Raw genomic sequence first — 17,287 nt, 5'->3', positions numbered from 1 at the left:
TTGTTTGTTTGTTTTTGTTTTTTTTCTCTCATGGTATTATGGTGTTTGATGCATGTACACTTTGTAGTTTTTAAAACAATACATATTTGGTCATAATCTAAGCTTCAGTGGATTATCTTCTTGGTTCCAGAATATGGACTCCGTCTTGGAAGTCAGATCTTCATAAAAGAAATGACCCATACTGGCCTAGCAACCAAAGATGGCAACCTTCATGAAGGAGATATCATTCTCAAGGTTTGTTCTGGTTTTACTGCTAGCAGTTTGGCAGGCACTGGTTATAGAGGTTATTCCGAACTAAGTCATGTTATAGTCAAGTTTGCTATTAGACTTGAGCACCATGTGGACTTTGTTTGTTATTGTTGCCTTTTTGTGTCCAGATCAATGGTACAGTGACAGAGAACATGTCTTTAGCTGATGCCCGAAAATTGATTGAGAAATCACGTGGGAAACTCCAGCTGGTTGTTCTCAGGGACCGAAAGCAGACTCTGCTCAACATTCCTTCATTGAACGACAGTGACTCAGAAATGGATGGTGAGGTTTAATGTGGATCCAAAGTCCTGGACTCTGTGCAAGGACAAAATGGAGCTTATGTTGTTTTGCTGTGGTCGAGTGGTATTAAGTTCTTTAAGAAAAACAATGAAACACAGACAAACCTAAATAAGTCAATTAAGCAGCAAGTCCCCTTCCTTTAGGTGAAAACAATTTTGTAGTAACCATAGAATTACATTTTAGGAAGGGGCAGAGATAGAGGGACCAATGTTGGTGTGCCAAAATCGGTCTTACTTCCTGGAACAAGCAAATCAGTTGTTCTAATAAAAATTTTTAAAACAAGTGCATTGGACTGGTCTCTCCTTCTTAGGGCATTAACATTCTTGGCAGGATTCAAATGGAGGGAAGACATGTCAGGACAAGAGGAAATTAAGTGTCCCTAGAAAACTGGTTTCTATTCCCAGCACCTGTTCTATACAAGTGTGTGAGCTGTACCTCTCAGCCTGATCTTGCTTTGGGAAGGACTCAGAATATCTGGGAGAGCAGGATGTTATATTATTTGGAACAAGATACTTGCTTTTCTGGTGTCAAAATATGGGGTGGAACTTTCTGTAGGTTTTACCGAGGTGCAGTTCAAATACAAGGGCCACTCTTGTTTCCTTTGCTGCTGAAGGGCAATGATGTGAGGACTGTTGATGTGAGGGTGGTCTTCATTTTGGAAACCTCCACGACACCTCAAATCAAAGCCTGCTTTGCACTAGCTGATGCATCTGTGGTTGTGCTCAAAGTGGTTGTGTGACATGAGTGTGCTTCTTAAAAGTTCTGTGAAACTTTCCAGAAATATTTTGGGAGGGTGGAAGGGTGGGAGCACTAAAAGGCACTTTCTGAATCTTTGTCAAATTCAACTTAAGATGAGAGTGTGCTGAAATGTTCAGGGTATCCTATATATGAAAACTTTGTAAATACACATGCTGATCAGGTGAGCAGTTAACTTAAACAAATCCTGCGTATCTTGATTTGTCACTCTCTTTACAGATATTTCTGAAATAGAGTCAAACAGATCATTTTCCCCTCAAGATGACAGATTACATCATTCTGACATAGATTCCCATTCATCCAATGAAAAACTGAAAGAGAAACCAAAGTAAGAAATGGTCTTCTCTAGTTCATTTTTCTCATGCATATCAAGGAAGTTATTAAAATATATGCATTCTTATCTGATTTCATGACACTTTTTTTTCTTTTTTTTAGTGCAAAAGAGGATCCCTCCAGTAGGATGTCCAGAATGGGAGCAATGCCCACTCCATTCAAATCAACCGGTGACATTGCTACTGCTGTTACTTCTGTAGACTCAAACAAAGACCTGAAGTACCAAGATGACACAGCAGGTCAGAGCCTGAAGGTTTTGGATCCTTTTTTTTTTTTTCCCTGGCCACAGAATGTCCATTCCCTCAATCACGTTGATAAAGCTGGTATGCTCTTCATGTCAGTCCCACCCTGACACACAGAGGAAAGATTTGTCTTTGCTTTGTGGTGCAGGGAAGAAACACATGATATTTTTTGGCTGCAGTTGCTTATTAGAATTACCAGGTGAAAAAAGCAAAAGCTGTTGTAGAACATCTGCTGTTAGACTGTTGCCCTAAGCAGACGAATGAAGTCTTATTTAGCTTGCCTGAAAGCTTGTCTTGTATGTCCCTTCCTTGAATTTTTTTTTTCAAGAATTAAAAAAAAAAAAAAAAAAAAAGAATTTTAGTCAGACATGCTTGATTTTTAACTCTGTATTAATCTTCGGTGTGGAGGGTTTGATTGCTATATAATAGCTAAAAATTCCTGCTATTTATAACTTTTTCAGTATCTCAGTAACTTCTTTTGTCTTTTTTTTTTCTTCATTTAGTGCCTCAGCCAAAAGCAGTTACACGAACAATTCTTAAACCCAGCCCAGAAGATGAAGCAATATATGGGTAAGGTGACACTTGTGGAGTTCTTTTGCACTCAGTATTATTATTAGTTTTCAAAGTATCTGCATGTGAACACTGTGTTTATAGGCTTGCATGGGAACATATACAACAAGAGTTTTGGTTTATTTTTATAGAAAATAGATTTTATAGGAAAAAAATTTACATGTTTTCTTCTAAGAGTTTCCAAATAAAGAAATTGAAGGAATAGAAGTGTTGGAATTGTAAGAAGAAGCCTAAAGTTCTGAAAATATCATAGAGCTTGGGGTATTTTCCTAAATGGATTTTCTTCTCAGACCTTTTCCGGGTTGGACCCTGTGTATGTTGTCACTGATGTGCAAATTAATCAAGTGGTTACTGTGGCAAAGGGGAATTTATAATACAGGCTTAGGGTATTACTGAGCGTGGCTGACAGATAAGTAGTGTCCTCTGAGTTGGAAGGTCACTCTGGCATACAGCTTTTCTGACAGCAAAAACGCTGAGCCTAGTCCAGTAGTCTCTCCTACTGCAATGTGAAAGGACTGATTGTTAACATATCACTAGATTATACTTGAAAATATTTCTCAGTACAAGAAAATTCGAAGACTTCTAACGAACATGTAAAGCAGTAAAGAAAATAGGTATCAGCTTAATTGATATGACAGTTCCTTAGATTATAGAAGAAAAACAATGAGTATGATTACTCATAACTCAGTCTGTTTGCACAAAAACCACAGGTGTTCTTATGACAGAGGATACAGTAGGTAGGGAACTACTTTGGAGTTTCAAAAACAAGGACCTGTTTCCCTGCTCAGTCACATCTATGCATGCCACTTGTTCACTGTTTCTAGTTCATTTTCCACTCTGAAAAATGGGAAGACTCTGCTTCCTGCCTTCACTGAAGAGTTACCTCAGTAAATACAGCCTATATAGCGAAAAAATTGAGATCAGAATATTATTAATATGATACTGTTGAGGGTTTGTAATTTTTTTTTCTTTTGGCATCCTGCTATTGCTATATGCTTAATATCTGGCCTTACTTCCTTTTTCTGTTTGTAAATCCTGTAGTCCTAATACAAAAATGGTGAGATTCAAGAAGGGGGACAGTGTGGGTCTACGACTGGCTGGTGGAAATGATGTAGGGATCTTTATTGCTGGAATTCAAGAAGGTACCTCAGCTGATCAGGAGGGACTGCAGGAAGGAGATCAGATTCTTAAGGTATGATTATATGTCCCTGAAATGCAAATTTGCTTGTTTGCTTCTTAGTGGAAATATAGGAAAAATTATGATTTTTAGGAATGAAATTATTGCTTTGGAAGGGTGTATATGTGGTGGAGGTATCTTACAGAAATGAGTTTTTGAAGGAGAATTGTATTCCAAGCTTTAGTTTGTTTATAATGTTGTGGAAGGAGTAGTTAAATATTAATCGAGAAAAATGCTGCAAGATGGGACAGTACATTTTTTGTACAATGTGTCTTCCTAGTCTTGGAGGGGGCAAAATTGGGGCCATCATAATTTTTTTCTTTCATCTTTCTCCAGTTTATTGGGTTATTGTAATTTATTTCTCAAGTTCCTGTTTTATATAATCTGTGCCACTTAATCACTTCATTCTGCTTTTTTACTGAAAATTCACATGGAAGGTTAATGCAATTTTCCCTCTTCCCCTTCTTTCTTGCCCCTTCTAGAGACTGTTAAAGTGGAAGAAAAAAATCTAGCAGTGTAGAAACAGAACATTTTATTTCAGTAAGATAACTGTTAATAGCTGAAATTAAATATTCACAAGAGACAATCATTGACTTTTATATAAATATAGATAGATATAAAAATAGTAAGGGAAGAGAATATTTAAGATTTTTCAGGTGAAAGAAAAATCTGTGGTTATTCCTTTTATTGTTGATTTATCAGTTGTTGTGGGGTTTTTTTTTGGTATGTAGGTAAACACTCAAGACTTCAGAGGCATTGTTCGGGAAGAAGCTGTTTTGTATCTCTTAGAAATTCCCAAAGGTGAAACTGTGACAATTTTGGCTCAAAGCAAATATGAAGGTAGGTGCTTTGAAAAAACTGTATGTATATCTATGAATCTTTTAAGCTGTGTTTTGTCAGTGAAACCACAAATAATCTCTCATGCTTATTTTTAATAGCATTTATCTCCTTTTCACTAGTTGAGAAATGTTGAAACTAGTTGAGCTGTATTCCATACATACAAGGCTGTATGTGCGGTGTATTTTTCAGAGTACTTCTCCATGTCTTTTCTTACTAGCAAATAGCAGCTCTTAATCCTGCAAAGTGGCAAGGTACTGCTTTTTCTTCTGCTTTTCTGTCTGTAGCAGCTGGAAGAAGATCTGCTGTGCCTTGGCAGTCAGAAGGGATTTGGTCAGCAGAAAATGGACAGCTTTATTCATGAGCATTTAAGGAGCAAGAAAGCTTCTTGCTTCCCTTTTGGGAGACACAGCCTGCTGCAAGACTGTAGTACCATAGCTGCCTTTTGCCCTGGAGCTGTTAAGGGCTGTGCACATACAAGTATGGAATACTACTGATAAGTGTGTCTAGGGAAATGTAGATCTGAGTTTTTACATCTTTCTGTGCAGACACTTAAAATTTCAAAGCTGTGTTTGCTAGAATCACAGCTTAATCTTTCTTTCACATGTAAAAAGGTATAAACTAAAATGGAGGTCTTGTTTTAGTCTACAGAGACATCATGGCCTGTGGCAGAGGAGATTCATTCTTCATCAGGAGTCATTTTGAGTGTGAAAAGGAGTCACCACAGAGCTTAGCATTCACTAGAGGGGAGATCTTTAGAGTAGTTGATACACTGTATGATGGCAAACTGGGAAACTGGCTGGCTGTGAGAATTGGAAATGAACTGGAAAAAGGCCTCATTCCAAATAAGAGCAGGTAAGATGTCACCATGTCTTCCTACCCATTGTTGGAAGGAAGATTTTTTTTCCCTCCATCGAGTCATTTTTGCTTCCTATGCCATACCTTTCTTCTTTTTTATTCCCCCTGTACAAGAATGAATAAATTGTTTTGTTTTCACTTTTACAAGAATTGTGCCTATAAGAACTGCATATTTTAGAACCATGGAATTAGGCAAGGAGACAGTGAAGAGAGGGTGGTATTGTCTACATACCAGGTCATTATTTGCAGCACAGACCTAGAGTTTCTGTCTCAGCTTTGAGCAGTAACTGCTCCAGTTCCTCTTCCAGAAAATGGGTGGTGGTTCCTATTTTTGTTTGGTTTTTGCTTTTTTTACCCACCTTCTTCTTTGTCTGTCCACCCTTACCAACTCAAATCAAAACAAACAAAAGACCCCCAACCAAACAAATAAACTAAACAAACATAAAAATCCTTCACCTTAGGAAGCTCATAACTCTGTGCAAGAATACTCTGATGAGTAATCTTTGAGAAGAATTAATTGCTTGAATTTCTTATGTGTATCCTTGTGGACAGTGTTTTAAGTATTTATTCTGAGGCTTTTTCTTTTTTTGGTAGCTGTAGTCTGTACTTTTGTGTGAAATATTGAGTGAACCACAGCAACCTTTTTGCTTAAATATGCTTTCCTAATCAAAATTCATGGGAGGTAATAATAAGTGTTCAAATGTGCACAATGTGCAAAAGTATTAAAATTAATCAGGGGAATATAAAACTGAACCCTAAAAACACAACCAGACCTAGCTGAATTTTTACACTGTAGCTTTTAAGTTCTGGAGTGTGGTTGTGATTTTATGATGGAAGGAAAAGCTCACAATCACATGATACACACAAGTTACAAAGTACTCTTCTTGTGTGACTCCCCTGTCTGTTTCCCTGGTAAGTGCATTTTCTCCTCTCTGTTAATTGATCTGACCAAACCAGCCTTTGTTTCTATGCTGTAGTGACTTAACTTTTGAGGCCTAATGGAGAAGTAATTTCTTAGGTCTTCAGTTCTGAATTGCCCTCTCTCACCATCTCTTTGCGTGTGCATTCTTTTATTTATGCTTGTGTAAGTGACCGGTTTAAGACCTCAGGACTTCATTCCTGCCCACCAGCTTGCAGTGTGGCAAGTGGGAGCGTTGTTCTGGCAATGTGTTTGCTTCAAGGCAAAGGCACCTGAACTTGTTGTCTTTCACCTCCTCTCCTTCCTATCTGTCTGGCAAATTATCTGTTGCAAACTCAAAATCCATTGTTCATCAGTGAAAGCACACCTGTCTTCTTTGATTAGTTCTGAACTCCTTGCTTTCTCTGTCAGAGCCGAACAGATGGCCAGTGTTCAAAATGCCCAAAGAGATGGCTCAAGTGATAGGGCAGATTTCTGGAGAACACGTGGCCAGCGATCTGGAGCAAAGAAGAATCTGAGGAAGAGTCGTGAAGATCTGACAGCTATTGTATCTGTGAGCACAAAATTCCCAGCTTATGAACGCGTTCAGTTGCGTGAAGGTAGGTGAGACTGCTTTGAGCTGGCTGCCCATTTATTGCTGGCTGCTTTAGCATCCAAATGTTTGGTCAGCTAAGAAAGTGATTTCTAGCAACTTCTAATGATGTTAAAGTAGAACAACAGGAAGGGATGATATTTTTCTCAGAATGGAGATCTCTGGATGCTACTAATTACAAGAGAGCTTTTTTACCATTTTAAACTGCTGTTGTTCTCTCTTGCATCCAAATTACACCTGCAAGTTTTAAGGTTTAAAATGAAAAAGGGATGAAACAGCAGGACTTTGCTTGTTTCCTCAGATTCTTCTTGGCTAGCTCTGAAAGTACAATCCATATGCTTGAGATCAACCTCATAAATAATCATAATCTTCATAAATAGCACTTCAGCAGTAACTTCAGAGCAAGTAGAACCCAGCAGTCCATACATATATCATCATGGCTCTTGTGGTCTTATCTCCAAGACTGTAAACTATCTATATTACTAGTGATGAGCAGATCAAGCTGATTTTCTGGATAGTAGCACATGACAGTATTCTGGAACAAAATAAACAGTAGAGAGTAATTTAAAGGAGATCCCAGATGCCAGAATGAAGACTTGGGGTAATGGCATTCCCCCATTAACTCTGAAGACTGTGTTTTCACTTGGTTTAACATGAGCAGTAGCATAGTTTTACATTTCTTTGCTTCTTCAAGCTGCATTGCAGTAGGCTTATAATTTATGTCTTTATTTACACAAAACCCAGCATGTCAAGGTTCATGGGGCTTTGATGGATGGAAAGATAAATGAAGATCTGTACATTTTCAAGTGTAGAATATTCTAAATACAATTTCACTAGAAGGAATAAGAAAGCTGTTAAATCAAAACAGTCTGTTACTTTCTCTGGTAAAAGTAGTTTCCTCCATTATTAGTTGCACAAACCTCTGAGAAATTGTTTTTTAAAAATATATTTTTAATAACTTCAGCTTAATTCTTAACTTTGCATAGTAACTGAGGGTCTTGTCTTTTATATATAAAACCAGTCTTATCAGATTTCTCTTTTCTCCAAATATTTTTTTTCAGCTGGTTTTAAGAGACCTGTGGTGATATTTGGCCCTATTGCAGATGTCGCTATGGAGAAGTTGTCAAATGATTTGCCTCACCTGTACCAGACAGCAAGTAAGTTGCTCTCTTGGTGTCTTTTTCATCCTTAACTGAGAGAATGGATAACTTAATAATCACAGCTGCCTGGCCACTCTAGATAAGCTAAAATGTTGTCTTTGCAGAGACAGAACCCAGAGACGCAGGTTCGGAGAAGTCAACTGGGGTAGTGCGCTTGAACACTGTGAGGCAAATCATTGAGCAGGTAGGGCATTCCTCTGAAAATTGCTTATGCTCAAAGGTGTGGTGTTTCATTTGCTTGCTTCTAGAACTTTGAGAGCACTCAAATTTTCACTACATCTATTTCTGTAATAAGCTTCATGATAAAGCTGTTTCAAAGTTGTTCAACAGCAGTTTTGGTAATTTTTATAGCTTTGAACCTGATATTAGAAATTTTCCTTTTCATTTTCCTTCTCAAGTCCATTCTAAATCTGGACAGAGGAGAATTTTACTATGTGCTTTGTGAATTTGCCAGAGGCTTTATGGTCATGTAGTGCTGTACTTGCTCTTAACAGTCTACATATGGTATAACTGGGGGAAAACATTCCACAAGTTGTGCTTTTATTTGGACACAAATATCCTGGTTTTCCTAGGATCCCATGTTCCAGTCACCTCCACTTGTTCCCACATGCACCACATTGACTGGCTTTTCTTGTTAACAGGATAAACATGCACTGTTGGATGTCACTCCTAAAGCAGTCGACCTGCTAAATTACACCCAGTGGTTTCCAATTGTGGTCTTCTTTAACCCAGACAGTAGGCAGGGTGTGAAGACCATGAGACAAAGGCTATGTTCTACATCAAACAAGAGCTCAAGAAAACTTTATGAGCAAGCAAACAAACTGAAGAAAACTTGTTCCCACCTCTTTACAGGTAAGGAAGAATGTTTGTTTAACCTGCTTACTAAGAGAATAGTGTATAAGACTGTGTAAGTCTCAAGACATCTATTTATTACTCTGCATATTAACTCATGCAGGCTGAAACTAAAAGAATGTGAAGGTATGATCATGAGTAATGCCTTCCTTGACTTCTTTCAAAGTTTCTTGTTCTGCCAGCTTCTAACAGAGAAGAAAGTGTGAGCTGGTGTACTGTCATTAGAAGATAAGTGATTTAATAAGCTTGGAAATGGACCAGCAGTAAAACAAAAATACCATGCTTGTCAATGATCTAAATGAAGTGGCTGTTTAAAATTCCCACATACCTAAGCCAAAAGTGTTAAACAGCAAAGAATGGATAAAGGATTGGATTGCATTTACCTTGTATACATACACACCTTTTCCTTCAATTTTTACAGCAACCATTAATTTGAATTCAGCCAATGATAGCTGGTATGGTAGCCTGAAAGATACAATCCAGCAACAGCAAGGAGAAGCAGTATGGGTATCAGAAGGAAAGGTAAGCAGTCAGTTCATACTCTTTGAATCTATAGAGACGTTTCCAAGATGTTGGTTGAAACAACAGATGTTGTACTTGCCAATAAAAATTTTCCAGATTTCCATTTGCCCATAGGCTAGACAAATAGTCAGTTTATGTATGTCTGTAACAACAAAAAAAAATTGCTCTTTCTGTAACACTTTAGAGCTTTCATCACTAATGCTGGGCTAGGAGAGAATGATGATGAGGGATAAACTTTTTACAGGACTTTTTATTGCAATTCTGCATTAGTGTCATTTAGTTCCATGAAGTCATTCCTAAGGGCTTGTTTGGCCTGAGGTTGAGTCAGAAGTGGACTTCAATTCTATTATATTTAATCTTTGTTTCTTCTTACTGAATTTCTCTAGATGGATGGCATGGAAGATGATGCAGATGATCGTATGTCTTACCTTACTGCCATGGGTGCTGACTATTTGAGCTGTGACAGTCGGCTGATCAGTGACCTAGAGGATACAGATGGAGAAGGTGGTGCATACACTGACAATGAACTTGATGAGGCTTTGGAGGAACCAAGGATTTCATCTGTTAGCCGATCCTCTGAACCTGTGCATCATGAGGAGGTGAGATGATTGGATTTTTCAGTAAGACTGAGCTTTGGGCTTTCTGAAAACCCTTCATGTATGGCATAAAAATCAGAGTTGTTTTTTTTTTTTTTAAAATAGCATCTATACCTTGCTTCTGATAGTGTTTTAGAGCTACACTGTGAAGAGGAAAATAATAATAGCTCTGCTTTTCTGCCTAAATTTGTAGGTTTCCTGATGATGTCTCATGACCTTGAACTTTTGAGTTACATTTGCAATGATTGTAGTCAGGTTGCTGTCAGTGGTTTGACTCCTGCTTACTGTTCCCAAAATAGTTAACTTGAGAGAGAGGAAAAATGATTGAAATACTGGCTATTGCAGTGATTTTATCTCTTTCTTTCACAGAGTTTAAAAAAGCCTACTCCAGAACCAAGGGCTCAGTTGAGGAAAGCTGGTAGCAGGGAGATCCTTAGAGAACCGAGTCCGCCTCCAGCATTCAAGCCTGAACCACCTAAGGTAAATTTGTAGAAGTAAATCTGAATACAAACATCCTCTTTCTGGAGAATTCCCCAGGGTGGCAGATCAGAAAGAGCAACAGATATGGTCAGAGACTAAAAAACAGTTTAAGTGTGGACAGAAGAAATGCCTCAAAGTGTTGCAGGATCAAGCAGAAAGAAGACTTACAGGATAACAGTTCTTCTTAAGTACATGTGATCACTAATATATCATTTCCATATGGAATAAGATGCATTACTCAGAGCAAAACAAGAGGCGCTTTTTTAGCTCAGCAAGATCAAAAGTAGACTTTTCACCAGGGAAAACATATCTGATCGCTATTACTGTGAAACACAAAATCAGAATCTATCACCTGACCATCACTATAAATTTATGTTAACTGTTCAAACATTGCTCAGGAATGATGCAGGAGGGGGAAAATTACAGTGTTTGGACAGTAAGTTCTATTTTAGAAATTTTTGAATTCACCTGACCCTGAAGTCCTTTCTTTGTGGGGATTGGTACCTTCATATACTCTAAATATTCAAAATACAGCCAAGTATACCTTGACAATGAAGACAGGGCAGAGGAGGACATGCACAGGAAAAACAAAAGGTAAATATAAAAGAGAATTCTGTGAGGGTTCTATGCACTTCTAAATTTCAGGTCATGATACTCCACATTAAGCAGTAGTGAAAAATTATTTGGGACATCAGTTTTCTCTCTGCTGTGCTCTAACACAAGTAGCTCTGGTAATCCTCAACAAATAGGACAGACAAATGTCTAAAAAGTCCAAATGTCCTGGTCTTCTATATGATGATGTGTAGTCTATGAGCTTATGCCCAAAGTGTTGCAGCAGTTCAAATATCTTTGAAGTCTTTGATACATATGAAGATTGATCCATGTAAATACATAGACAAAGTGATCACTTTCAGGTTAAAGCCTTCTTTTGAAACTAAAATTATACATTTGCTGATGTAAATTCCGTGGTTTTTATACTTGCAGGGGAAGTTACAAAACAAAGAGGATCCATATGACCTCCCTAGGAGCTATGATGCCAAATTGAGTAATGTTGCTGTCAGCAGTGAGACTTCAACTGTTCCAGCTAAAGCAGCACCACCACCTGTTTCTGTGAAACCTGCCTTTGGGCGTCCCATTCTGAGGAACTCTCAGCCAGCAGTCCTGCCTGCGGAGGAGGAGGATGAGGGAAAGCTGGAAGAGGAAGGAAGTGAACAAGAAAATACTCCAAAATCAGTACTGAGGAAAGTAAAAATATTTGAGGAGATGGATCACAAGGCAAGGATGCAAAGAATGCAAGAGCTGCAAGAGGCCCAAAACGCCAGGGTATGAAGAGATGATTTTCCCCTCCTGTGCTTTGCGACCTATAGAGCAGCCAGAGTTTAGTTTTCAGTCCTGAAAACTAAAATAATGCCCTTTGCATTGTAGTGCTTTTGGAGGTAGAAGTTTGGGAAACCACACACTCTTACTCATTGTGTGTATTTGTGTATAAAAAGAGGTAGTATTTTAAGGTTTCCTATTGTAACTATAAAAACCTGACTTCTAATAATCCTATTGCTGTTGGCAATCCATTGTTCTCAAGTGTGCTTTGAATTACTACTCCAGGAAAAGATTATGTAATTGTAGGATTATCTGTAGGATATTACCAATTTGTGCTTTAATTGTTTCAGATGTAGCTGTGACCTGCTAGATCCTAGATCCTAATATAGGATCCCTCATGGAAGAGTTAAAAAGAACAATGATTTTCTTCTACTTTCTTTTAAAGCTTGAAATAGCCCAGAAGCATCCAGATATTTATGCTGTCCCTGTCAAAACACAGAAGTCAGAACAGAACTGGCCCCAGCCAATGAGGTAAGGTGTATCCAATTCCAAGCATTCTGTCTTGATTCTTGACTTTGATGGCAGGAGGAAAACTGATCTTGCCAGTTTCATACAAATCATCCTGCCTTGGTATATCTTTTTTTTTTGGTGCCTCAGATTATTGTAAAGGTAGGGCAGAATTTTAGCAAATTCTTCAGTGAATTCATTTCAGGATTTTTTTTGTTCTTTTAGTACATTTATGGTAAGTTCATTTATAGTATTTGAGTCATCTTGGAAGAAACACTATATTCTGTCACTGAAATATTTGCAGAGCCAGTTTTTTGCCCCAATCAGTATTACAGAAGCTGGACTGCATTCATGTCCTCTGGTGTTCATCCTACCTGTGCTAGATACTTGATAGACTGAGTGATACTGATAGTCTATCCTAACAAATATTTGCTTTTCTAATAACGCTTAGTTACCTAAATACTTATCCTTTACAGGTATGTAGTGTGGCTAGGTAAATCAAGGATGAAAGCTGATACAGGTGACCCATCAAATCTCATGAAAGTAATAGTCTTTTGTTAAAATTCAGTAAGTTCTGGATGGGTTGACCACTGCATCATCTTACCCTACACACTGCACATTTCTAGGATTTGACACCTATGCAAAGGGGAACACACTGCGTGATGGATTGTGTTTTCTGTTCTTCAGGAGTCTTAATTTTTTCTTGCATCTTAGCAATAGCCAGTAGAAATTTAACTTTTTTTCCTAGTAAGTCAAACGCTTTGATATAACAGTTAATAATCTAAAATGCAAAGATGGAAAAGTGGTATTTTCTGGATTTCTTGACAGGTTCAGAGAAACATTCTTTTTTATTTAGCATTAGAAACTTTATAAAAGTAAAGAAAATGAGTCTTTCACCACATTTGCAGAGTGTTTGCTTACATGTAGAAATCAGTGTTGTTTGCTTTCTACAGGAGTGTTAATGATTGGCCTTAGAAGGGGGTATTTAAGCCCTGGGAGAAAGATGTGAGAATACCATCTTGTTTTTCCAGAGCATGGGTTGCAAAAATCATGGAGTTTGAAACTGAGGAAATACCCTGCCTTGATAGATTCTATTTTTCTATGTCTTAATGTCACATCAAAGGTGTATCACCACAATGGATAAAAAGCAAAAGTGTGGGTTATTTCTGCCCACTTTAAAGGCCAAGAGCCTTAGGGAGAGCTTTGAGTTAAAAGGCTACCAATTTAAGAAGTGTCACTTAAGAAGTCTTTGGACTTTGAGACAGAAGACTGAGCATGCAAAAGAAGAAGGAGGCATAGAAAAAATTCTGTGCAAAGCTAAATAAGGGAGATGTCAGTTGGGGTAGTAGCAAGGCTGAAAACCTCTCTGCTCAGGGAATAGAATAGCGTAAAAAGCTATTGATGTTTCTGTGTGCGCAGGGATGTTTAAATTTTAAATTGTAAAATTTTAAATTTGGCATTTTTCCAGGTAGGTCAAGTACATCAAATCTGAGCATCATCTTCCAGCTCGATGGAAATAAGATGCCTCTCCAGATAGGTTTACCATAGTCATGCAGTTTTTTATTGGCTAGAAGGGGTTTCACTTGCTCCATCTGCCTTTCTTAAGCTGTATGTAGCCATGAAGCAAATATTAAGCACAACTGTTTCTCACTTGTTCATAATGGGAGTAGACATGATCTGTTTCTCTTTCCTTATTCCACTGTGTTAGCTCCAGGCCTCCAGAACCCCAGAAGCCTCCTGTTAGACCTTACCTGGAGAACCGTGCAAGTTACGGCAGCGATGAGGAGGAGGAAGAGTACCGCCGGCAGCTGGCAGACCACTCTAAGAAGGGCTATTATGGACAGCCATCCAGATACAGAGACACAGAGCTGTAGGCTTGCTAGCTTGTCCGTGTCTAACACTCTTCTGAGGTTTCTTCTTTCGCAGCCAAAGTGGAACAGTAGTTAGTCTTGGAAAGCTGTATATTTACTGGGGGTGGTGTTGGAGGGTACGCTACTCAACTCAGACATATCTGTACACTGGAACTGGAAGAGTTCATTTTTTGGGGATATTATTTTGTCAGTGTCTATGAAAAGAAATCACTATTGCCTGAATGCTGTTGCCTGTTTTATAAGGACCAAATCCTTAAAGTTTGTTTTAATTCTTGGCATTTCCATATTTTAATATAAGCCCCCCCTTTATCCTTTTTATTAATGCTGCCTTTTCAGACTGTTCTGCTGTGTTAAGAAAGTATGATCCCAGAGATACACTTCCTAATGCAATAGAACTAAATGTGAAAGTGTATTTGAAGAACAGTAAGTGCCTTTAACAAGAAGCATCTGAAGCTGTTTCAACATCTGATACTTGGTGCAAAGCCATAACACACTAAAAAGGGGATTGACTGTTTTACCTATCTTTATTTTTTATCAGTTTCATGGTAACAATTTTCCTTGCATGTTATTTTTCTAAGTTCATAGATGCATATGCAATATTCATAAATACTGACTGTACATATTAAAGGTGCAATTGACTGGGTGGTTAGAAAAGACCAGAATGTGCTTAAACAGAGAAAATGGTGTAGAAAATTCAGTCACATATTAAAATTTACACAGACTACAAATAATAAAGTATATATTCTAGACAAACCTTATGTATCTAATTTTTCTTTTCAACAGTATTAGTCCAGAATTGCTGGCTTCCATGAGTACACTGTTTCAGTTCAGGGTCTCCTCTCCTTCTGTTTAAGTAACTAGAAAACATTGCTACTGATTTGCTTCACACTGTTCTGAACATTATTTTAAAATCTGCTGTGATTTAAAGCTGGTGCGAAACTATGGAATTCCTGCAAGGGACTTACCTTTTAGAATATTAAGTTTTGTCTCACCATTTCTGCTCTTTAACCTTATACAATAACATTCTTGAAAGTGTCATAGAGAAAAAAATTGTTTGATCATACAATATGAAAGATAGTTTTCTAATGCTTTTCTAAAATCAAGTGCCTTCCAACCCTAACTATTATATTCTAAATTAGGAGAATGTTCTTCACTGGGCGGGTTGTTCAGCACTGACTGGAACAGGCTCCCCAGGGAAGCACTGACATTGGACAATGTTCTCAGGCACATGGTATGACTCTTTGGGATGGTCCTGTGCAGGTCCAGGAACTGGACTCACTGTGGCTCCCTTACAAATCAAGAAGTCCATGAACCTGTAACACTATTAAAAAAGGTTGAATTTCCTTCTTGAGGCAATAGGATGACAAAATTTGTGCTGCTCAAGTTAGAATAATTTAGATTGGAAAAGACTTCCAAGATCATCAAGACCAGCCACAAACTGAACAGTGCTAAATCTGCCAATCAACATCACATCTGCACATCTTTTAAATTCCTACAAAGATGATGACTCAACCGCTTCCCTTGGGCAGTTCTAAGGCCTGACTACGTCATTTATCCCTTTCTATGAATGGATTTTTCCTAATACCCAGTCTAAACCGCCCCTGGTGCAACTTGAGCCCATTTCCTCGTCTTACCACTTGTTACCTGGGAGAAGAGACTGTCCTCCCTCACTACCACCCTCCTTGTAGAGAGCCCCCGAGCCTCCTTTTCTCCAGAATAAACACCCACAGCTGGTTCTCACAGGACTTGTGCTCCAGACCCCTCACCAGTGACGTTGCCCTTCTCTGGACGCTCTACCCCCTGAATGTCTGTCCTGCACTGGGGGGGCCAGAACAGCACAGCACTCGAGGTATGGTGTCACCAGTGCCAAGCACAGAGGGACAATCACAGCCCCAGGTCCTGCTGGCCACACTTGCTGCTACAGGACAGCATGTCCTTGGCTAACTGGGCACAGCTGGACCATGTTCAGCTGTTGCTGACCAACACCCCCAGTCCTTTTCTGATGGACAGCTTTCCAGCCACTCTGGCCTCAGCCTGTGGCACTGCTTGGGCTTGTTGTGACCCAGCATGAGGGGCATTCTCAAGGCCAGGCCCTGGTACTTGGTCATGTTAAACCTCTTACTACTGGCCCATTGACCCAGCATGTCCAGAGCCCTCTGCAGAGCCTTTCTACCCTCGAGATCAACACTCCCGCTCAGCATGGTGTCACCCACAAACTAACTGAGGAGGGACTTGATCCCTTTCCTGATCACTCATAAAGAAATACCAATATAATACAAATATGCGATATAAATACGCAGACCCGATGAAACATACCGATTTAAATGCGGTGTAACGGAGCTGAGGGGTGGTTCTCTTAGAGAAGCTGTTTGAGCTCGGTCCGTACGGCGGGGCCTGGGGCTGCTCCGGGGCGGGGAGGCCCGGCCGGCGCCGGCCGCGGTCGGCGGGAGGCGCTGGCGGCAGCCGCGGCCTGCACCGGGGCCTCCCGGCTTCCAGCCCGAGTGCCGCGGGCATCGGGACGGGCAGACGGGACATGGCGCGGCAGGGTGGCAGCTCCCTCGCTTCCCGGCCCCCGCTCACTCAGGGGTCATCCACCTCAACCAGGATGAAGAGGCGGAACTTTGTTGGATTCATGGGGAAACACTGTGACAAGTGATGAGGAAAAAAGGCTGAGCTACTGAATGCCTTTCTTGTCTCAGGCTTAAACAGTAAGAGCTGTTGCCCCCTGGGTATTCGGCCCCCTGAGCTGGAAGACAGGATCTTTATAAATGACAGACAGTGAGGATCAAGGGCTGCTCAGCAGGTTTGCAGATGACATGAAAATGAGTGCTGCATGTGACACAAAAGGATAGGGTGCCACCCAGAGGAACCTGGACAAACCTGAGAAGTGGGCCTGCAAGAGCCCCACATAGTTCAACAAGTCCAAAGTGCTGCACATGGACCAGGGCAATCCCAGACATGAGTACAGAGTGGGAAGTGAACTCATTGAGAGTATCCCAGCAGAGGAGGACTTGGGCTCATGGCTGAACTCTTGAACATGAGGTAATTCTGTTCTTGCAGACCAGACAGCCAGATGTGTCCTGGGCTGCATCCAGAGCAGTGTGGGCAGCAGGGCCAGGGAGGGGATTCTGCCCCTCTGCTCTGCTCTG

The 17,287-nt window shown here is 39.7% G+C and overlaps 1 protein-coding gene across 8 annotated transcripts in view; it reads left to right on the top strand.

The window, feature by feature from the left end:
* TJP2 (tight junction protein 2) overlaps window positions 1-14,892 on the top strand; it is a 62,476-nt gene extending 47,584 nt beyond the window's left edge. For all 8 annotated transcript variants that reach the window (XM_015653007.3, XM_015653003.3, XM_015653004.2 and 5 more), the window contains 18 exons: window positions 131-234; window positions 378-531; window positions 1,525-1,633; window positions 1,741-1,877; window positions 2,384-2,450; window positions 3,492-3,642; window positions 4,359-4,467; window positions 5,109-5,319; window positions 6,653-6,840; window positions 7,895-7,990; window positions 8,098-8,177; window positions 8,635-8,845; window positions 9,267-9,367; window positions 9,754-9,966; window positions 10,333-10,443; window positions 11,428-11,766; window positions 12,206-12,291; window positions 13,976-14,892. In XM_015653007.3, coding sequence (XP_015508493.1) covers window positions 131-234; window positions 378-531; window positions 1,525-1,633; window positions 1,741-1,877; window positions 2,384-2,450; window positions 3,492-3,642; window positions 4,359-4,467; window positions 5,109-5,319; window positions 6,653-6,840; window positions 7,895-7,990; window positions 8,098-8,177; window positions 8,635-8,845; window positions 9,267-9,367; window positions 9,754-9,966; window positions 10,333-10,443; window positions 11,428-11,766; window positions 12,206-12,291; window positions 13,976-14,141 — 2,633 coding nt within the window. In that variant the 3' untranslated portion in view covers window positions 14,142-14,892. The remainder of the gene's footprint in view (window positions 1-130; window positions 235-377; window positions 532-1,524; window positions 1,634-1,740; window positions 1,878-2,383; window positions 2,451-3,491; window positions 3,643-4,358; window positions 4,468-5,108; window positions 5,320-6,652; window positions 6,841-7,894; window positions 7,991-8,097; window positions 8,178-8,634; window positions 8,846-9,266; window positions 9,368-9,753; window positions 9,967-10,332; window positions 10,444-11,427; window positions 11,767-12,205; window positions 12,292-13,975) is intronic.
* Window positions 14,893-17,287: the final 2,395 nt, after the last annotated feature.

Source organism: Parus major, chromosome Z, assembly GCF_001522545.3.
Source record: "Parus major isolate Abel chromosome Z, Parus_major1.1, whole genome shotgun sequence".
NCBI lineage: Eukaryota > Metazoa > Chordata > Aves > Passeriformes > Paridae > Parus > Parus major.
This window is presented reverse-complemented; position numbering and strand designations above follow the sequence as displayed.